This window comes from Spea bombifrons, chromosome 3, assembly GCF_027358695.1.
Source record: "Spea bombifrons isolate aSpeBom1 chromosome 3, aSpeBom1.2.pri, whole genome shotgun sequence".
Classification (NCBI taxonomy): Eukaryota; Metazoa; Chordata; class Amphibia; order Anura; family Pelobatidae; genus Spea; species Spea bombifrons.
The window spans coordinates 100378612-100402040 of record NC_071089.1 but is presented as its reverse complement, the minus strand read 5'-3'; the positions used below and the strand labels follow the sequence as shown (position 1 = coordinate 100402040).

The window sequence follows — 23429 nt, the reverse complement described above, 5'->3', positions numbered from 1 at the left end:
GTACTTATTATTCCATTACATATAGATACATATACAATATACAGCTGATTCAGAATTTGTTAAAGAGTGAATGTTATTTATTGTGCATGGCAAAAGGCAGTATCAGAATTAACCGACAGTATGTGTATTTACATATCCGTTGTATATGCTTGTTGGAGTGCATTAAAATGTATTGTTCCCAACAGCTTTGAGCAGCTATGCATTAATTTTGCTAATGAACACCTGCAGCAGTTTTTTATACGTCATGTGTTCAAGCTGGAACAGGAGGAATATAACACCGAGATGATCCCGTGGCATCACATTGACTTCACAGACAACCAACGCACATTGGACATCATTGCACTCCGACCCATGAACGTCATCTCATTGATTGATGAGGAGAGCAAGTTTCCCCAGGTGAAGAAACGATAACTGTGATTGATAAAAGGACTGATTGATTCTTAGACTGAGCCAGAGGCTCCAGACCACATTTACAAAAAGAGCTATCTTGTCTTAAGCTGAATGCTAAAGCATCTGTGGAACTCCTGTGTCCAGAAATATTTTTCATAGAAAAAAAACAAAATAACAATATCTACCTTAGACCATAGGATTTCACATAAACCTTTAGAACGTTTTTAAATGTTTTTCTGTAATATACACGGGTCAGTAGTATGGCCACCCAATGTGTTTGATAGAATGGTTAGTCTAACCACTAATTCTACAACTTTTTTTTATTGTTTTGCTTTGTTTGTAGGGAACTGATGCAACTATGCTGATCAAGCTCAATTCCATTCATAGTAAAACCAACATTTACATCCCGTCCAAAAGTGATCATGACACCAAGTTTGGAATCAGCCATTTTGCTGGGGTTGTCTATTATGAGACAGAAGGTGAGGATGATGCCATGGAAAAGCCATTTATATACTCACTAGCACTGCTTCCACTGGCATGGTTGTTTTTTTTTGCGATTATTTTAAATAAGCCACCTATTGGACTCTTGATTTCAGGGTTCCTGGACAAGAATCGGGATTTGTTGAGCAAAGATCTTTTACTCATGGTCCATTCCTCCCGCAGTAAATTCTTAAAGGAGGTATTTCAGGTGGAAAAACATGCAGCCTCTTCTAATCGTGGTACTATTCGACACGCCGGTCTTAATCAGCACAAGGTTGGATTTATCTCTTCTTGAGTGATGCTTTCCACCCTCGTGGATATATTTCTTTGTATTTTGCCTTGTCGCACATAGAAAGTACTTTGAAGCATAATTATGTTGTCCTGTGTTGCCAGTAGTAAGTTTCAGTGTAATAAGCCCATAAAGAAATAATTCTATCGAAGACTAAAATATAGGTGGCACCTTGATTTCTTAGCAATTGTAATTAAAATGTGGCTCCTGGTGTGTGGCCATCAAATGCCATTTCTAAAAGATTTAAATGTAACTTCTCCTTGTCTGTTTTTAATCGGTTGTTACTATTGTATACAGTTGGATAGATGCAAGTTAGAGAAAAACGTACTTCAGCATTCAATATAATTAGACCATAGAAATGCCACACTGATCCATTCCTTGGAGACTTCATTTGCATTTTCACTTTACAGATGTTATCGTCTTAGTATTTAACCCTATTGATACAAAGTGTGTTGAAAATTTTTATATTATCTTTTTCTCTGCCAGCAAATCACGGATACTAGCAAGTCTTTGCCTACTTTGGGTGGTCAGTTCAAGCAGTCACTTGAGCAGCTGATGAAAATATTGGGCGGTTGTCAACCTTTTTTTGTCCGTTGCATCAAACCCAATGAGTTTAAAAAGCCAAAAGTATGTATCACACCCACCATTCAATCAGTTACTTCAATGGCCTGCATATTCATCCTCTGTGATTTTGTATCAGAAATATGGTACTTGGGCAAAGCGGTATAGATTGCGTACAGAGTACTAAACGTTGTACTGATGTTAAGTCAGGCGACATCACAATGTTTAGTGTTTCTGGTGTAGACATAATGGCTTGCACTTGTAAAAGCTAGAACCAAAAGTAATGGTTGCTTCGTTTGTAGGGGCTAATGATTTGTTCCTGACACATTTGATATTGACACAATGAAGACATTCAATAACACATGAGATAGACAGGCAGACGAGATGGGCTGGATGGTTTTTCTTTGCCATCAAATTCTGTGTTTTTACGGGCCTTAGAATTATTACATTGCATTTTAACTTAAACAATGTTTGCTTCCTATATGCAATTTTAACTGTGCTGAGAGGTGCTTGGGCAGAATGAATACAAGACTCCTCATTCTGGGTCAGTATGGATAGCCATTATAACAAGTAAAACCCTTGTTCTCAAATCTCAATCCTGTGTCAGATAGGAACAAACATGACAATGTTGCTGATGTAAGCAGACAAGTTTGATCAAGGACAGAATGACCTGCAACTTTAAAAAGTTAAAACTGTCTTTGTAGAATTTTAAAGTGTCATGGCTCTATAAAAGCATCTTTAACCCTGAACTGCTAGTACAAATTTGTACTTGTACTTGTCCTCAGATGTTTGACCGTGAGCTGTGTATTCGTCAATTGAGATATTCTGGAATGATGGAGACCATACGAATACGGAAAGCAGGATATCCGATTCGATACAGCTTCTCAGAATTCTTCCACAGGTTCCGTGTGTTGCTGCCACTAATGTCTCCCAATCGAAAAACGGTAAAGATACCAGTGCAAAAAAAAAAAAAAAAGGAAAAAATCGATATATGTTTCCTACAAGAAACGCATTGGTCTAATTCTTGTAATGTTCCTTTAAAAAGTAAAAATATATCATATACAATTGCTTCCTCTTTACAATATAAAAAAAGAGAGGTGTCGCTATAATTATTTCTACTGACATAAAATATGAAATTTTATATCAAGATACTGATGTAGAAGCTAGATATGTGATAATTGTATGCAAAATAGAGGACCAACTATATACTTTAATTAACTTATATGCCCCCAACACTGGTTCAATGAGATTCATAGAAAACCTTTTCAAAAAAGCAGAAAGATATATCTGTGGAACCCTAATTATGGCGGGAGATTTTAATCTAATTCCCGATATTAATATGGATAAAATCCTAAGAAGGGGAGAAACTCTCGATAAGAGACTAGAAAGAACGGCTAAAAGCCTGACTAATTTTTTAAAAAAAAACAATCTATATGACACCTGGAGAGTGTTTAACCCAACTGCCAAAGAATTTACCCATTTTTCCGCGCCTCATGCCTCGTATGCGCGCATAGATCTGATGTTAGGAAATTGCTCCCTAGTGAACAAAATAAAAAAAATCTTGATTAAAGATATAATATGGTCAGATCATAACGCTATTATCTGTGAGACATTATCTAACTATTCCAAGAAAGTCCCACGAGATTGGAGAATAAATAATATGATACTAGATAAGCATCAACATGTAGAATCCCTACGGAAACTAATCAAACTCTATTTTCAGGAGAATGATGATGAATCGATATCTCGTGTAACTCTCTGGTGTGCTTTTAAAAGTGTTATTCGAGGATATTTAATCAAAATTGGAAAAATAGAAAATAGAAAAAGAGGTCCAGAGTTACCTACTCTCTATATAAATCTATATGACCTCACTAAACTGAATAAAATATCCCCAACAAAATTTAGATCTACTAAGATCCAGCAATTAAAAAGAAAAATAAGAGACTTGGAATTCAATAAGATTAGTACAAATCTAGAAAAATTAAAACAACAGTGGTATTTTAAGAATAATAGAGTGGATAAATCGCTAACCAATAGGCTTAAGAAAAAACAAGCTAAAAACCGTATCTATAAAATTATTGAAAATAACAGCATATGTACTTCTCCAGAAAGTATAGGACGGGCATTTAATCAATATTACGCCTCCTTATATAATATAAATAATAAAACCCAACAGGAGGAAATTATAAAATATTTAAAAACTCTGCCCATACCTAAATTGAATGAGGTCCAACTGTCTCAATTAAATAAACCTATAGAAGAATCTGAAGTGTTAAAGATTATACATAAGATTAAAAATGGCAAAAGTCCAGGCCCGGATGGATTTAGTGGCCTTTTCTATAAAAAATTCAACTGTGAGACTGTTACATACTTAACTGCTTTATTCAATGAATTAATGGATAAAGGCCATGCTCCAGAAGAATTGCTAAGAGCCAATATCATACCCATACTAAAACAAAATAAAACACCAGAAGAGATAATTAATTATAGGCCGATTTCACTTATCAATGAAGATATGAAACTATTCGCAGGAATTCTAGCAGAGAGACTGAAGCAAGTAATTTCTTTATTAATACATCCTGATCAAATAGGATTTGTCCCCAATAGACTTGCCTATAACAATATTAGACGCATAATCAATACTATAGATCTTGCTAATGTTGAAAAAAGACAGATCTGTTTGTTAGCGCTAGACGCAGAAAAAGCGTTCGATCGTATTAATTGGAACTTTATGTTCCAGACCTTGCAGTCATATGGAATGGGGGGCAGTTTCCTGTCATCAATAAAGGCCTTATATTCAAACCCTACGGCTAGGATTGTAGCACATGATATTAAATCTGAATGGTTTCACATTAATAATGGAACACGACAGGGATGTCCATTATCCCCAATGTTGTATATATTAACCATGGAGATTCTAGCAATTATAATAAGGGAAAATGAAAAAATTAAAGGCATTACATTAGGACAAGAAGAATTAAAAATGTGCCTATATGCAGATGATGTTCTCCTTACAATAGAAAATCCATCAAAGTCTATTAGAGAACTAATGATAATTATAAATAAATATGCAGAAATTTCCAATTATAAACTTAATATAGGAAAATCAGAAATTCTTTTCTTAAACACTTGTGCTCAAATTAAACATTCAATACTACAGGAATTTAAACTTAAAGGCGTAGTACAAGAGTTCACTTATTTAGGTCTCAAAATAACAGCGAAAGTACAGGATATGATGGAAAGAAACTTTCTCTCCTGTTTTCAAGAGACCAATTACCTGCTGAAAAATTGGAAAAATAATATATTATCATGGGTTGGCAGAATAAAGGTAATAAATTCTTATATTCTACCTAAATGGACTTACATCTTCAGACATTTTCCTCTAAAAATGCCAGCCCCATGGCTGAGTTTGATACAAACCTCTTTTAATGGATTTATTAACAACGGTAGAAAATCAAGATTGGGAATTAAGCTCCTATCACAAAAAATGAATAAAGGGGGTTTGAGCTATCCTAGGATTGTGCGCGCATACGAGGCATGTATGGTAATACATATATACAATTTACAATTAGAATCTAATAGGAACCAACCATGGTTTAAGATCGAGCAACACCTTTCTGGAATTAGGAATTTATCATCTTGTGTGTGGGAATTTCAATCTAAGTTTAAGATAAAGACCCACACAATAAATAATATTATAATTAAAGATACCATAAAGGAATGGTTTAAAATCAAGAAAAAACTGGGGCTTAAAGACAAAATTCTGGATACAGCGCAGCTAGATATTGTAGAACTTAATTTAGCAGATATATCTCTGTTAAAATGGAAAAGGTCGGGCATTGAAAATCTTAAGGATATTCTGATTGATAATCTTGTAAAACCATATGATCAATTAGTCGACCAATTCTGTTTACCATCTACAGAAGTTTTTCCCTATTTAAGGATAAAAAATTTCCTTAGATATGCACTTTATAACAATGATGCAAACATTCATTCAAAATTAGGCCACATTTTCAACCGAAAAGAATCCAAGAAAATTTTGACAAAGATACATGAGGTAATAGAAAAGATAGACGGAGTAGACCACTCTAACACCATTTCTAAATGGTCTAAAGTGACACGGACACAGATTACAAAGAAAAATTGGCAAAATGCAATATCTTTAACTCATAATATTATACATTCTATTTCAATTAGAGAAAATTATTTTAAAGTTCTAAATTACTGGTATTGGATTCCGTCTAAGTTATGCCTAATGTTCCCTGGAGCATCAGAGATATGTTGGAGATGCAATAGGGAAAAAGGCGATTACATACATATATGGTGGTCATGTGGGGTGGTCAGTCAGCTGTGGGACATGGTCTTTGATCTTCTTACAAAATTGGCAGTAGATAAGATAAATAAGTCCCCTGATGTTGCTCTTCTTCATCTATTTCCATCCCCTCTTTCAATTGATAATAAAATTTTATTAATACATTCTTTTTCGGCAGCTAAAATTTTGATTGCCAGGTTTTGGAAACATAATCATTTCTTTCAATGGTCGCAACTGAAGAAACAATTATTATACCAACTACAAATGGAAAAAGGGCTAGGATGGGTTAGTCAGACTCACCTTAGAAGAGTAGTAATTTATGAGGACTGGATTTCAAAACTAAATAATGTTTAAGCATACCTACAATAATTATAACACCCCCGGCTTCTTTCTCTTTCTCTTTTTTTTTTTCTTTTTCTTTTTTGTTTTCTTTGCTAGATTATTAGACATAATTGCTTGTTTGATAATAAGTATTGATACTGCTGCTGAAAAATATTTGTATTTATGAATTATGGCATGTCCCCCTTCCTTATTTCTCTTCTGTTATCCCTTATTTTGCTTAAAAAAAATCTTAAATAAACATTTGAAATAAAAAAAAAAAAAAAAAAAAGATACCAGTGCATTCATCATAGGCAGAAGTGATTAGAAATATTATTTGTGTATTTGGCAATCAAAATCATTCATTATCATTGAATGGGTGTTCAAAAATGTAATTGCAGAATAAAGCTTCACTGACCCCTATGCTTAACATACAGTAGATATTCTGTTTATTGCTGCCTGAGTCCAGCAACAATTCACATTCTTCAATGTATTATCCACTAGTGATAGAGATCAGTATAAAAACTTATAGCACCCATCTGACTGATGACAACGTCATCTGCTAAACTGTAGTCTAGCGGGCAACCATGATCAAATGGATAGAGTTTATGGTCTTTGCAGAGTGTTTCACATACAAATACTCTGTAGGAAAGACTGGGTACTTTTTAGATTTCTACAATGTTAGTATAACACAAAATGCAAAGGATTCCATAAGATAAACTAAGCATGTAAGAAAGAAGAGTTATCATATGTTTTATACACTTGATTCCCCCACACTCATATAAATATCTCAGGACTGTTTTATACGCAACAATAAGTCAGCCACTAACACATGCTCTTTATAAGTAAGTTCTCACAATATTCCCAAGCTTTACATAATTTATAGTGTCTGGCTTGCTGATATACCATTTTAGTACGTCTGCCAGATTGTGCCCCTTAAAAACTGACCATGTGCAATTTAATTACAGGTCCACTTTAAATGTCTGTCTTTGTTTCAGTGGGATCACCTGGCTTGCTCTGTTGATGTTATCAAAGATGTGATTGGAAAAGATGAAGACTGGAAAGTTGGAAAAACAAAACTTTTCTTGAAGGTACAACTTGAGAAATGTGAAAAGCATGACCCGTTCTGTAGACATCAAAATTACTAAAATATAAAATTAAATCACCCATTTCTTACCTTCATGTTTTGTGTAGTACTTTTAAATATTGCTCCTGAATCCTCATCTTCACACCCACAATATACCTAAACATCATATCCATTATCTATGCCTCTACTTTATTCTTACTTTCTAAAGATTGAATGGGACCTAAACGTATCAGGATCTCTGGAAAAGCAGAGCCAGTTTTACTTCTGTTATTGTAGAAGTAATCATCTTGAGGGCTTATTCCAGAACCAGGAATAGCAAGGCTACCCAGCCTAGTACACATACTAAAGGAAATTAGGTTAGCTTGTTAGGATTCACAGCAAGTGATTCATGTCATTTTTGTTTACTGGTACAAAAAAAACAAAAAACGGTATTTCCATGACATTTAAAGTTAACATTTATTCGCTTAGGACCATCATGATACCAAACTAGAGGTGGAACGCGAAAAGGCAATTACGTCCAAGGCTATCCTCATCCAGAAGATTTTGAGGGGATATAAAGACAGGTAAATCATTCATAACCGAAAGAAGCATTCACTATATTCATTTATATAAATGTTCAAGTCTGATGTCTATAGTGTTACTTTGTTAGCAAATTCTATTCGTTCCAGATCCCTTCAGATTAGTTATAAATAGCAATTGCAACACTGAATGCAAGTATGAGTTAAAAATATATACACCAAGTAATGCTACCTACTTCAGGACAGAGTTTTAAAAGTAACAAAAAATGAAATCTTAAAGCTTTTTCTTTATTTTTGACATTTATGTATACAAACATATAATAATATTCGTGCAGATATGTATTTGTCGGGCTAGATGTTTTCACTAATTGGTATACCCCATTTCATAGCAAATGTTTCTTTCCCCCAAAAACTGTTTTATCACTTTCATCTTTCCAGAAAACATTTTCTTCAACAGAAGAAGGCTGCAGTGAAGATTCAAGCAACTTGGAGGGGCTACCGCTGTAGGAAAACATATCATAAGGTGATTATTTCTAACCTCTTTTTGCAAACAGAAGTCATGTTTATTTTGACATTTCCAACTCGTATTACTGTGTTCTGTAAACTACGTATTTTTAAAGTTGTAAGACTATGATTCTAAAACAAGGGTTCATGATTAAAATACTACTCTAGATCATCTCTCTTGCTGCTGTTGGATTCTGACTAGCTAGTCATAAATATGTTGTTTTGTGTGAATGTTGCTTCATGAGAGTTGTATTTTAGCATTGACAGTATATACACCACCTTTCTAGATTATAAGTAAGTATGATATGGGAATTAGGTACTTTTTGTCCATAGGGTCTTTTTTACCTGTTATTGTGTTCGCCTCAGATGCAACATGGTTTCCAAAGGCTTCAGGCAGTGGTGAGAAGCCGACAACTCCGTCAGCAATACCAAAAGATGCAAGCCATTGTTACTAAACTGCAAGCTCGCTGTCGGGGTTATCTCCTGAGAAAGAAAGTCACGCAACAAAATAACGCTGTGCTGGTTCTCCAGACGCATACTCGCGGGATGCTGGCCCGTAATCTATACCAGAGAATGAAGAGAAATGTAAGAGCCATCAATAGATAAAACCTCAAAATTACACCAAGCTTATTTCCTTTATATATAAACACACGTGTGGCATTTCCATGTTATCTTTACTTAAGTACCAGTTTCGTGTTTGTACATTTCTGCTCAAACTTTATTTCAGGAGTTCTTAAGTCAGAAGGAATGGGAGGAGGCTGAAAAGCGTAAGATGATGAAGAAAGATATTATAAGGCAACAGGAGAAAGAGAGTTTAGAGATGGTGGAAAAAGTGTTTGGGTTCTTACCTGCTCTCGCTGTAAGTAGTCATCAAAGCAGAAAACATGTTCTCTGTTAACCCCTTAAGGACAATGGGCGGTCCCTAAACCCATTGAAAACAATGCATTTTGCTTTGTCATTAAGGGGTTAACTTAAGATTCTCTGTGGGGTGATAGTTATAGTATTAGAAGCTGGACCCAGCAGGATGTCTTTGCAGTTTTATGAAGCTCAGTTTTGTGAAGCTCGGTGACCAGTTAAGTGGAGTTGCCTGCCTAACTCTGCCCATTCCAAATTAAACCTGATTTCTCTCATGGTTCAGCTATATAGCTACGCAGCTAAAACTCTGACTTACTGAACAGAGCCTTTGAAAATGAGATCAGTGGTACATGAAGTCTTACCATCTTTCCTTTAGGACCTGGAGTCTCCATCAATACTAAATGAAGTTGATCTAGATGCTTTGCCTCTAGAGCCTCAGAGAGATATTGATGACCTGGCAGAATTCACCTTTCCAAAGTTTGCTTCCACCTATTTCCAAGGCTCAGCGACTCACACGCACATCAGGAAGGCTCTACATCAGCCTCTGTTATACCATGAAGACCAAAGTGATGTTCTGGTAAGCCAGAAGATGCTTACAAATGCATCTGTGTAAAAAGTGGACACATTAAGAACCTTGCCCAGATTTGATATAGTAGTTATTTCACTCAGACTATGTGGTTCATTCTGATCACTATAGTATACAATTTACAATGAATAATATACAGGCCTTTCAACTAGAGGATAAATCTAGTAGACAATGTCTACTAAGTAAAACTGTATACGTGCATTAATTCTGCTGAATATCATTCCCAGAGAGAATTGTCTCCTTTTGGTTCAATTAGTGGGAACCACATCAGTCACCTGGAATTGACAATTAAGTTTTATGGAACTTCTCTATATTGCAGGCATCACTGGCCATTTGGAAAGTCCTACTTCGTTTTATGGGAGAGCTTCCTGAACCGGCATTTTACGTCCCAAGTACCAGAAATAGCTCTGTGTTAACTCAGATCTATGACACCTTGACAAGAAAAAACAATGTCCGTACAGGAATGAAAGACTACACGGAAGGGGTATGTGTTGCAGTGCAAAGAACCAATACACCAGTCAGTAAAAACTGTTCATGTTGACGAGTAACATTAAGGAGCTCACAATATTTAATCTTGTAGGAGACAAAGGAATGGGCAAACAGGGGACATATATTCCCCTTCCATGGTACTGATAGGGCAGTGAAGCATTAAAGCAAAAATAAAACGCAACATAAATCCTCCACACTAGCAATGTGTACATGAAGGGTGCTGAAACACACTATTTATTAATTATTGCACTATTGGCTTCATAGAGTGCAAGTAAAAGACCTATAATGTATTTCCAAGCACAAGTGAAGTATAAAATTACATTTTTGCCAGGCCATTGTTATGGCTTGTGTATTGCTGGCCAATATCTGGCCTATATAATGGTGCTTACAGATAAAATAAGAAATAATTATGTATTAGAGACCAACTTTATGCATCTATCTTAACTGCCTGTTCTCAAGAGCTGATGATTCTTCCACATTAAGTTTCTATTCCCTTATTGTTAAGTTGATCATTGGTTCAGTAAGCTTTTTAATGGTTGATGAAGAAAAGAGAGGATAACAGGCAGTTGATCAGGTTATATTAGTTGTGCCACCTTCTGCCACAGATCTCACATTTCCCAAGGTATACTTTGAAACAGAATGCCTCCTAGACAAATGTACGGATCCCATCTGCCTCCCTCATTCATATAACATTGGAAACACATGACAAATTCCTCCACCCCATCTCATCCCCGATATCCTTTTCATTACTTTTCATTGCACAACCGGCCGATCACCGCAAACGGATTGTAGTACTGTAAGCTACAACACTTAGCTGCTCAATTGCTACGGTATAAAAGGAAAAGGCAGTCCTAGTCAGCAGAGACATTTGCAAGATACAAATGCACTAATGTTTGTCTTATTTGTTAAACCGAGCCCGAGGATTTTACATCCTACTCAGACTAGATATTGCAGGATGCTTTTTAAACTCCAGCTAAGCTTTTCCTTGAAACAACAAAGGTGGGTCAGTCAGTTAATAACTTTAGCATGTGTACTAATAAATACTAGCCGTGTTTTAATAGTGTTGTGAGAATGAACTCTTAACAGAGAATATCCATGTTCTCATATAGTCACAACGAGGGAATAGGAAAGGCAAAGCTTCCAAAGAAATCTCTTCCATGAAACTCAAACGCTCCTCGAAATTAGCTGGACAGGTACGTCTATTAACCACCTCTTGTTAATACATAATATCTAAACTGTACTTTTTATTAGTAGTTTGGTTAGATTTTCTTTTTAATTTTACAAAGCAGTGCCAAATTAAATTTGAATCCTTTATTCTAAACCACTAATGATCATCATCAATAAATGACTAATATGATTTTAAAAGTCATTAACACCTGTTATATTCTATTATACTGTTGTATAAATGTTATCTACAGGTTATTTTTATATGCCATTTCTGTAGCTTCTCATATATGCTATCGTTAGCTGGGTTTTTTCTATGTTTTAGTGGAAAACAGATTTTATATTTTCTCTTTTTAACTATTTAACTTACCAGCTATTTTTAAACCTTGATAAATAGAATACTGAGGAGTAAGCTTTAATGGTTATATACTACATATGTGTTCCTAGGTTGCCAGCCAACTGAATAGCGGACAGGATATTTTGGAAGACGAAAGCTCTCTAATCGACAAACCCATGTCCATCATGGAGAAGATACATTTCATTGCTGGGAATGGAATTCTGCGACCAGAAATCAGGTAGGAAGCAGTGAGATTTAACATGAGACCAGGTGCAGGGATACACAGCTTTTAAAAGAACAATAAGGTTTTACGTTATAAGTCATCAATGTTTTATGTGTGAAAATACAGGAAATAAGGAAATGAGCTACAGGGCTTCACTCGGAGACTCTGGGTCAATCCCAGGGAGTTTCCAGGAACGCATATGGGGCAAAGCTCTGTCCAATTCATAGATGCTTGTGCCACGTGGGATAGGATACTTGCTTTACTCTTCTGGACTCTTCCAACACTGAATAAAATTGCCTGACCATGTGCACCGGGTTTAACTTTTACACCTTTATGTAACACTAGTGGTCATCTTTTTGTGGTCATCTTTTTGTGCACAATTAGTACAGCACTACAGAATATGATGGTGCTATATAAATAATAATTTGGATATATGGACGTTTTTCGAATTAGATGCCCAGTATCTGTCATGAGTTGTGAGTTGTTTATTAACTGGTCTTCGGTGGTATGCTTACCAGTATTTTCCCATACAAGATCCTTTTATTAAAGTCTGATATTCTATCCATTAAAAATAGATTTTATCCTCAGCACTTACCCACTAGAATGATCACATCATGACAAATGAACCTGTCCTATGGCAATGCCAGCAGCCCCAATTACTCGCATGGATTTCTAGTATTTGGCGCAATAACATGTTTCCTGCCTATAGCAGCTTTTTCAGCAATTTTCATCTGTTTTTTTTTCTAGGGATGAGATCTACTGTCAGATCTGCAAGCAGCTATCTGGAAACAATAACAGGAACAGCTATGCCCATGGCTGGTTTCTGATGTCACTTTGCTTGGGGTGTTTCCCTCCGTCTGACAGATTTGTTAAGGTGGGTTTAATTACTTTTAGTTTAATTGTTTAATTACACACACGTTTTCTATTCCCGATTTGTGCTATATTGAAGATTTGTGTCATGAGGAATAAGTAACTGACCCAGCTGTGCCATTAGATGCACTTTTTACAGGACAAACAGAGGAGGGACTTTAAACTGCATGAACTTAAAATACAGGTTGGATTCAAATACTGTAAAGAATAGACATGAAGTTGATTAATGCAGGATATATGTTTAATCTGTGAAATCTATCTGCCACCATTGTACTAACTGTTTGTTGTTTTCTATCCAAAGTACTTGCAGAACTTTATCCAAAGTTCACAGGTGGCTCATAATGCCGTCTGTATGAAGCAGCTAACACGAACCTTGGCTAATGGAGTACGGTCTGAGCCACCTAGCTGTCTGGAGTTGCAGGTATACAACTTCACAGTAAAGTGTTATGTTCATAATGAGTAAAAGAAAGCTTCACCCTTTGGGAAGCAATTGCATGAGAATTACATTCCAAATGTCTTTCTATATCTTATCCAATCTAGGAAAATAAACATAGGGTACCAGGTATCAGGATCACTTAGTAAGCTTGGTAATCAGCAGTGCTTTTGTATCAATCCGCTACCAGTATTTTATTATAATAAAAAAAATCCATGAAACACAATATCATCTCTTGGATAGAACACTAAATTTATAATGTCCTGAAAAATGTGTTGTACTGATTTTTACAATATGGTGTATTTTGCAGGCTCTGAAAGGGAAGGCTTCTTGGTCTGTGCCGGTTACCATAATGACAGGTCAGAGTGTGAACGTCCAGGTGGACTCTGCCACCTCTGCCCAGGAGGTCTGTAGGAGCATCGCCCAAAAACTGCAACTGAAGGACACTTTTGGATTTTCACTTTACATCTCCATTTTTGACAAGGTTAATTTAAATACATGTTTGTATCTGTTTTCATTTCCCTGCTCGTACACAAGTAACACTGTGTCTATCCCTAACACTGAAACAAAACTCATGTGGCTAACCATTGTCTTTGTAGTCAAACACAGTGTCTCGCTACTATATTTTAAATATACTGTCACCAGAAAATGTCTACATTATAATAAATAACAAAAAAGGAACTGTGTGGAATGATTACCCATATAGGTTTAGATCGACTCTGCATTCATTTCATCCCTCCTTTTTAAATGGGTTCTCATTTTGTACATATTTGAATCTCATAATTTATTTACAACTGGTGGAAAATTATTTTTTTAATCCTTGTACCTCAGGTGTGGTCACTGGGCTTTGGGTCAGAACATATCATGGATGGCATCTCACAGTGTGAACAATTAGCGAAAGAGCAGGGGGAGAAGGAAATGTGTGCCCCCTGGCGACTATTCTTCCGTAAAGAGATCTTCACCCCTTGGCATGACTCTTCAAAAGACCCTGTTAGCACAGATCTCATCTACAACCAAGTTATACGAGGCCTTCGCTTTGGGGAGTATCGTTGTGGGAAGGTGAGGAGTGGGGATGTACCCCGAGCATTGTCAAGGAAGTAAAATATTTTTATTGGTGTTATTTGGTAAAGTATCTTGAAGGTTTCTTGCATGTCTATGTGTGTTGGTCCGCAAGTCAACAAAACTGGGGCAATTAAGGCTTTATGTTAAGTCATGTATAGATATAGACCATATATATATATATATATATATGTATATATATATATATATATATATATATATATATATATATATATAGTATGTGTTGCATATATATAAATATATTGCAATCCGTATTATGGTATTGTATCTCCTTAACATCAACATTTATTGTTGCCCATAGTGACTGGTTAGGCTGGAATAGGAAAAGTTGCCCTATAAAAACAGGGTTGTTTGTGACCTCAACATATGAAATATATAAACAGTAGTGTTATTAAAAAGCAATGGCAATCCAGCACTATTAACCAAAGGTGTCTAAAGGTATGGCAACGCTATTCTTTAGAATTATAAGTGGCATCTAACAGACACAAAACATAGTGTATTATCTCCTGCAGGAAGATGATCTGGTGGAGGTAATGGCAAAACACCATTATATTAAATTTGGAGAGGTGCTGAAAGAAGAACATATACACGATGTTGTACAAGACTGCATTCCTGCTAAGCAGCTGGAGCACAAACCGTTCACACATTGGGCAAACCTGCTGAAGGACAAGCAATCCAAGGTAGGACATTATTGAGGTCTCCCTATCATCTCACATAAAGCTGTTATTGATTAAATGATATTTGCCTGTGCTAGTCAATAGGTAGGGGCTGGCCAGTATCTGTTGGCTAATCAGCATAAGGCATGTTCCAAATTGTTTCAGTTGTATGCCTGTTGAGGTGTTGTAGTCACCTGGTTTTGGTTGTAAACGTTATGGGCACCAGTTCATAGTGAGTAAGAATTACAAGCTCTTTTTGGTGTTTCCTCAATATGTGCAGTTCTAGTGTAATGGCTTGTAGTAGAGAAAGCTTTTCATGCACGGGTGAACAGGACATAAATCAAAGAACCACAAGGGAACAGCAAGACATGTAGTCAAGGCGGTCTAATGGTCTGGGAAGACAGCTGTGGTTTAAGAATGAGTAGGCAAGCTAAAAAGGGTCAAGTACCCAGAAAGCAAACAAATGGGGTTAGGAGACAGGAACACTGACAGCAGATTAGCATATCAACTCTTATACAGGCTTTGCTGGTGATTGGGGAGGCATGGCTACAGTACCTAGGTTTCCCCAGGTGATTTGAAGTAATTGCAGGCATAGCTGCAGCCAAACCACCTCGATACGCCCAGTCCCTGGCCAAGCAGGACTGGCCAGGGAAACCACATGGCTGCAAAACAAGCAGGTGGACCTGTCACTGCTATGATAATCCACGATATATGTGTGAAGCAATTTTATATTGCCTTCAATTCTTACTAAAAATGTTATGCATACTCTCTTTAACAGGCCAAATTTGTTGTGGACCATCTCTCAGATCTTCAGGTCAAGGAAGCTCTTGTTGAATACTCAAAGCTGCAATGGCCTTTATTATTTTCCAAGTTCTACGAAGCCTCTAAATTCTCAGGTAAAAGGGAAGAGTGCAGTATTCGATTGTTTTATATGGTGGTAAGGCCCCTTTTAACTTACAACAGAACATTTTATAAGGATACCCAACTCATGATTGTTACACCTCAAAACTCAATAGTCTTATCATACTTCCATACTTCCATACACCATAACACTCCATAACCCCAACATAATTTGAAGTTCAGAATTAAAATTATGAAATAAAAAAGAGAACAACCAGAGGCAACTATACACAAGATGCAAGAAATGTACCAGACCCAAACTGTGTGATTTCTATGCTTACACGTAGTAGTTTGCTTTGTACCCATATGACCTTAAGGCCAACGTTGCACTAAAAACCCTGCTCTTCAAATGCCCTGGTTATGTGGCTCCTATACGAAAATATACATTTAAGTCTACATTTCTGTGTAGGAGGAACAGGTATTTGATGACTGTGACCGTTACAAAAGGATGTGCATGTTCATATTGTAGGCAAAACTTCTCTGTCATTTATAAAGTATAGAAATCTGACCAAGTATGATAGACGTAGTGAGCTACACGCATGAATGCTGCAATGTACTGTAAACATACTAATTAATTCATGGAAAATGTATAACGAACACTGGAAACAATGTAGTTGCAGATAAATGAGCTGGATGCGTGTAACTCGGTTTTTCTCTTATTTAGGGCCCAGCATTAACAGGAACCATTTCATCATTGCAGTAAACTATAATGGAGTGAGCTTCCTCGATGAATCTGAGAAAAAACTCTTAGATCTGTCATTTCCAGAATTAATTCGCATCAGTACAAAAAGGTGACTACAGATCACGACTGCACATACCATATCTGTTTCTTAAATGTGAAACTGAACACAGTAGAATATTTATCTGTGGATTGCAAATGTTCCTCCAATACTTTCAACAAACCAAGCCATATGCCAAAGAAATACCAGACTTAAAACAACCGCTTGTTGGACACAAACTTGTTAAAAGTCACTCCAGTGTAGCTATGACATCAATGACATCACATGCCATGCTGCCTAACATAGAGACCAACAAGGCTCACACAATGCTGAGTGACAGTCCAATCTCTCTAATAATTACCTAAAGTGATCAGGTATCTTCTGCTTTTTAGGGCTGAGAAGCCATTTGGCCAGTGCTGTGTTTTAAATACGCTAAGAGGAGAAGAGTTTGTTCTGACTTCCCAAAACAGCGAAGAAATTGCCAGATTGCTCCTCCACTTTTTAGATGGTTTGAAGGCAAGATCTGAATATGCCGTGGCTCTGCAGAACAGCTCCAGGATCGCAGCGGAATCTCTGGTTCCCAAAAGCAAGACTCAGACAGGTTACTGACCTATGCATTTTACAATAGCCTCAGTGGTGCATATGTAATGTTTATGGTTTGGGGAAAATCCTGGTATAATTTAAATTCATCTATTTAAATAGTATTAATTTAATTATTTTTTTCCCAGATGAACCTGAAATTCTTTGCTTCCGGACTGGAGATCTTCTGCACCTCAAAAAAAGTCCTGAGTTGCAATTAGGGCCCAACTGGACATATGCCCAGAATGAGAGAACAGGGAATAACGGGGCTGTGTCCCTGGATGCCATCCATATCGTACCAACCCTGAGCAAACCCACCACTGAAATTCTGGTAAGGCAACTGAGAGTGAGGCTTTGTAACAAACATACTTGTTGCACACATGTATATATAACATACTATTTACTATTAATATAGATTGAGATTCCACATTTCTTTGAACAGGATTAATCCATCAAAACTGGGCACTAAGACATTACATTGAAATCTTTTTTATTCAGATGTGCCCAAGCAGTGACTCTAACCAGTACCCTATATCATATATTCCTCCTGTATAGGGGGCTTCTTAAAGCAGGGTGTTGGGTTGTATATCTAGATGGATTAGTAGCAGGAAGAGGAAGGTGGTTCTGTCGTTTTACAGATCTCTAGTCAGACCTCGTCTAGAGGATTGTGTACAGCTCTGGAGACCCCATCTCCAGAATAACGTTGATATTTTGGAAAGAGTTCAGAGGAGGGTTACTGAAATGGTGAATGGTTTGCAGGTTAAAAATGGGTATAGCTTGGAGGTAAGAAGAGAGAGGGAAGATGTGATATAAATATTTAAATGCTTAAGTAAGTTAAAGAAGACAGGATACACATTTATCTTAAAGCAGGAGAAATGTTAAAACAGGAGGCCATAATCTAAAAAGAGGGTCAGATGGTTAGATGTAATATAAGAAAGCTTTACTTTGCTAAGAGTGTGGTAGATAAGTAAAACAGCCTCCAGCAGAAGTGGAAGAGACTAATACATTGAGGGAGTTTAACTGTGCATGGGATAGGCATAAAGCTATCTTGAATCTCAGACGAAACAAAGGACTGATTTAGGTCTGAGTCTTACAACTGGAAAAATGGGCAGACTAGATGGGCCGAATGGGTCTTATATTGTGTAAAAGCCCTTCAGTCTTTTGAAGGGCTATGCATTCCCAGTATGGATGGTGAGAAGGGCTGCATGTGCCCTTTATTGGATACGTACAATGTGTAGGAGTAAGTGGAAGTTGGTGTGGGTGTTAAACACTGGTTTTCTCTGCATATATTTGTTTCTGTACAGTTTGAGATTACCAAACAAGCCTTATTAATTCATTAGACATATCATATGAAGATTTCTATTAGATTACCCTTGGGTAGTCTACATAATTGTGTCCTGTTTTCCAGAGGTTGATTGCGATGTCTCCAGAGCAGCGCAAGTCAGAATTAATGAACTCTCAGCTTGATGAGTTTGACAAGCAAGAAGAAGTTAAACCATACACTTTGGAGGAATTTGCCATTCTGCACTTCCGGTAAACGTGTTGCAATGAGCATTCAATATGGTTAAAGATCCGTATATGCTCATTGCCATATAGACGAATACAATAGATGTGCCATGCTTTTATTTTATCTTTGTTCACAGGCCCCCAGATCCAGAGTCATTGTCCAGGGCTGTTTTGCAGAGATCTCGCGGGAAGTCACAATTATGGGCTTACTCCAGAGAGCCATTAAGACAACCACTGCTCCAAAAGGTGTGTGAGGTGTCAGAATTACGGGATTTCGCATGCCAGGCTTTCACTGATATCCTTTTTGAATGCATCAAGGAAAAAAACTTGAATGTTAGGCATCAGTGCATGTTGTCACCATAAATTTCCAAAGCCCCAGAAACCACTTAGTGTTTATCAATTTACCATCTACCCTTGTGTTACAACCACCTTAACACTTCTTACCTATCATGAAATATATGGGAGACTACCCATCAAAGCAGTCTCATTCTCCAGTGGAGTTCACAGATCAGATATTCATAGGCCCTGTCCGTGAAGAGGCTCTCAGGGATGAAATTTACTGCCAGATCTTGAAACAGATGACTGGAAACAATAACAGGTAACTGTACCATTTCAGTTTGATGAGGAAATATTGTGCATTAATAATATTCCATATGAAAAAGTGATTTAGAATAAAGAGCAAAATATATAATATATATATAATTCATTTGTGTGATGTTTTGGTGTTGATATCCTAACTTGAAAAGCTTTGATGGAACAAACATGGGAATATAGATGTGTGTCTAATACACATACACGGCCAGGTTGTCCTAGAGGCGGTAGGTCAATTCCCCCAATGGGCAAAGGGCCAGTCCAACATGGACTGGATCATTCACGGAGGTGGGAATGCAGCCATAAAAGTGTGGCTACCTCACATTCAGAATGCCTCAGAAGTGGTCAAATCCTACACACATACAAAAATCATGATATAAAAGTACACTATAAAATAAAAAAAAAAACAGTCATTAAGAATAACAGTTCCCAGAAGTCTTTGCATAAAGTAAATAGTGAATCAAAATGTCAGCCATTCTGTCTTCTTACAGTATTCTGTACTTCATCTCCCTGTGTTTGATTTTCTTTGTGCTAATTTTATCGGTGTATTTCTTTTATTGTGGCATATATGGTTACATGTTTTATTTTGTATCTTGTGGTTTCCAAAGGCTTGGCTGCTGGCACTAACACAAATGTTTCTTCTTTAAAAAACAGCTACAGCTTGAAAAATGGCTGGCAGCTTCTCTGGTTATGTACCGGCCTTTTCCCTCCCAGTAAGCTGCTACTGGTCCATATGCAGAAATTCCTAGAGAATCGTCGAAAAGAACAATTAGCCAAGGAGTGTTTGAGGAGAATCCAGAAAGTGCTACAGTAAATACAACTCATTTTTATTAACTACATTTTACTTGATGCATTTATATGTGAAAATGTCTTCTGTTTGTTCTTTACAAGAAAGGAAGTGGAATATGGGGAAAAAATAAGCTGTGAGATAAATAGAGTTAAGGCAATGAGCAGGACAAAGTGTGAAGAGGAAAAGTATGAGGAGAGTGCAGAGAAATGCTGCAAAAGGGGAGAGAAAAGCTTCTAGGGAAGGAGTGAACAAAAAAGCCTGAGGAATAGAAAAACGAGGCTGGGGAAGAGAAAGGGAAAACATACTGACACATTATGTGTTAATTTTTAACCTACTTGTTTAATTTTAAATAGTAGGTATGTAAGGACATTAGTAACAGTATTGTTCACGTAGTATTTTTTTTAACAAAGAGCCTCCAAAGTTTTATTTTCCAAAACATCTTCCAACAACAGTTTGGCAGAGATAATTCTACAGGAGGTCAAACAATCAACAAATGGGATATGTGGACAGACATTTATACACTGTAGATCAGCAGTTTCTGAAATACTAAGACCAGCCCGTCTGGCACCCACAACCAGCAAGTTGTCTTGACCACGTCTACATGCCTAAATGCATTGAGTTGCTGCCACTGGCTGATTAGCTATTTATGCAATTGATGGTGTACCTAATAAAGTGGCCAGTGAGTGTATATATCTTACACTCATACGTTTAAACAGAGCTAGGCTTCTACAATCTCTTTATACTCTACATTGCAGAAGTGGTGCCCGGAAGCAACCTCCTCATATTGTGGAGGTCGAAGCCATACAACAGATGAGTACCAAGATCTTCCACAAGGTTTATTTTCCAAATGACACAGAAGAGGTAAGGCTGTCAGTGACGTCTGTATTAGAAGTGTCTAGAAGTAAGCAAAGGAAAGGTTATTTTTTTCTACAAGCAGGCATGGGAGGGCTGGGACCTTCTAGGCTGGGAGCAGGGACCCTGGTCCCTTGTGTGCACATGCACATTTCCACATGCAAACACTTACACACTAACACACACACACATACATACATACACACTAAAGCATCCTCACTGTATCACACCATCATACCACCACATCGATATACTTCCAAAGCTTTTCCGTTCAACTGCCTGCAGTGTGAGTGAGCAGTCGATGGACTGCCACAGGGTCACATAGCATTGTGGTAAATGACCCAGCCATATTCCTGCCTCTACAAGTGGGCCCATCCCACTAGGACTAGCCCATTTGAAGAATTGTGGACCTAAACATGGTTGCCCAAATATCCCATGGGCCAGTCCACCCCTGCAGACAGGTTAGTTAGGATGTGGAATGCACTGCCCTGTGAGGTAGTTTTGGAGGATTTCTAGCAAACACAAGTATAACAATTTCACAATTCCTAAGGTAATGTTGATCCATGGAAGAACCTGATTGCCATTGCAGTATGGCTACTTGAAAGTGAACTTGATTGACTGAGTAACTATTTAAGACTTGTACGCTACTAGTAGAGTTACATTCCTTTAGATAGATTAATGGGCACAGTAACTTGTATTAAACGCGATACACTTGGCTTCTATCGAGAAGTGCCATTTTTTTGTGATTTACCATTATAGTTGTATTATTAAAGCACCCTTCAGCAATGTTGATGTATTCATATTGTTTAAATGATTTACTGTCCTTTTGCTACAGGTGTTTGAAGTTGGAACAAACACAAAAGTTCGGGAAGTTTGTCAGAACATCTCTGACAGATTACAGCTTGTGTCCTGGGAGGGGTTTAGCATCTTTTTGAAGATAGGAGACAAGGTAAACTATAGCTCACTACTTAATTTAGACATACATTTTTAAGTCTCCAACCGGAAACTTAAAAAAAAAAGTTTTCACATTATAAGATATTCTTATTTATACATCACAGCTGTGCTTAAAATATTCAATGTTATGCTTTCAGGGGAAGGACCCTTATTTTCTAACAAATATGTATATTGTTTAATAAATATGCATGTTTTCCAGACCTGAACTCATGCAGTAAATACAGAATGAGACACCACACACCAGCAAGCAGGAGTGCAGGAATAAATGTTATCTTAAAACACAATGTACACCTTGACATTGGTAGCCCTGCCACTGGATCTTGCTGAGGACATATAACTCCTAATTCCAGCATAGGTGCATCTTCATCTTCCAAAACTGCTGAATGCCAGCTGTTTGTACCGACATCCAGAGTGTAGCTCTGGGACATGTACAAGCAGGACTGCTCCGGCAGAAGCTTATTCTCTTCTTTCTAGTAACTGCATTGCAATCCCCCTCTCTAATATTAAATCCATCTTCCTATCTCAGGTCATCAGCCTTAATGAGCAAGATTATTTCTACGATTCCTTAAGACAATTGAACGACTATAATAAGAAGAGTCGTCCAGCAGCAGGTGATTTATCTTGGATTACCATACATTCCCTACTAAGCGCGCACATAGACCTCAACGACTTTCCTGATAGTATATTTACACTCTCTTCTGTTATTGTTTGGTAATTCACATTAACCAGATTAGAACAACCGAAAACATCGCTATGGGATATGGTAAAATGCATCCTGACACAATTCTCTGCTTTGTGCTTTGGGATGTAGGACATATCTTTTTGTAGGTTCTAACTGAGAGGCCTGACTCGCTCGTTAACCAGCTAAAAGCCTCACAATGCAATGTGTGCTTTTTATTGTGGAAAGAGGTAAATTACAGTGGGAGAAAATGAATAAACTACTGGGACAAAAAATAAAGTAGGCTGAACATAAGAATATATGTTTGTGTTTAAAGATAACAGTTGTTTGCCTCTGTATGACAATGATAGTCAGTCCTGTGATAGGTTTTTAGCATGTAATGAAAGCTAGCATGAGATATAAACTTGGCCATGTGTCACTGACAATAGTTGTACAACTGAGAAATGTCTGGAAGAGTTTTCAGGATGCACATACTCTAGTGTAGGGAAAGCAGAAGCGTTTAAGATCTTGTGGACTCAAGTGTGTGACTGACATCATGATCTTGTGGAGTAATTATAGGTGAGAACTAATATTTCAGAAAAAATTTCAGAGAAAAAATACCGGTATTTCAGAAAGTAACCTTCTGGCTGCGGATATGAGCAAACAAATGAGCCATCAATGCATGAAGACTGGCTGTTTTAAATTAGATACTTTGTATGGCATTGGTC

General features: G+C 37.0%; 1 protein-coding gene across 1 annotated transcript in view; it reads left to right on the top strand.

Moving 5' to 3' along the window:
* The window catches only part of MYO7B (myosin VIIB), a 41489-nt gene that overhangs the window by 11681 nt on the left and 6379 nt on the right, over nt 1–23429 (top strand). Inside the window, exons 12-41 of the mRNA XM_053459077.1 lie at nt 186–396; nt 734–869; nt 987–1144; nt 1646–1786; nt 2506–2664; nt 7349–7441; nt 7906–8000; nt 8394–8478; nt 8826–9044; nt 9187–9318; nt 9691–9891; nt 10220–10384; nt 11499–11582; nt 12001–12128; nt 12861–12987; nt 13285–13404; nt 13727–13900; nt 14248–14475; nt 15009–15176; nt 15931–16048; nt 16717–16843; nt 17164–17372; nt 17500–17681; nt 18759–18883; nt 18994–19151; nt 19301–19454; nt 20102–20257; nt 20993–21098; nt 21925–22038; nt 22570–22654. Of these exons, the coding sequence (XP_053315052.1) occupies nt 186–396; nt 734–869; nt 987–1144; nt 1646–1786; nt 2506–2664; nt 7349–7441; nt 7906–8000; nt 8394–8478; nt 8826–9044; nt 9187–9318; nt 9691–9891; nt 10220–10384; nt 11499–11582; nt 12001–12128; nt 12861–12987; nt 13285–13404; nt 13727–13900; nt 14248–14475; nt 15009–15176; nt 15931–16048; nt 16717–16843; nt 17164–17372; nt 17500–17681; nt 18759–18883; nt 18994–19151; nt 19301–19454; nt 20102–20257; nt 20993–21098; nt 21925–22038; nt 22570–22654 (4358 nt within the window). The remainder of the gene's footprint in view (nt 1–185; nt 397–733; nt 870–986; nt 1145–1645; nt 1787–2505; nt 2665–7348; nt 7442–7905; nt 8001–8393; nt 8479–8825; nt 9045–9186; nt 9319–9690; nt 9892–10219; nt 10385–11498; nt 11583–12000; nt 12129–12860; nt 12988–13284; nt 13405–13726; nt 13901–14247; nt 14476–15008; nt 15177–15930; nt 16049–16716; nt 16844–17163; nt 17373–17499; nt 17682–18758; nt 18884–18993; nt 19152–19300; nt 19455–20101; nt 20258–20992; nt 21099–21924; nt 22039–22569; nt 22655–23429) is intronic.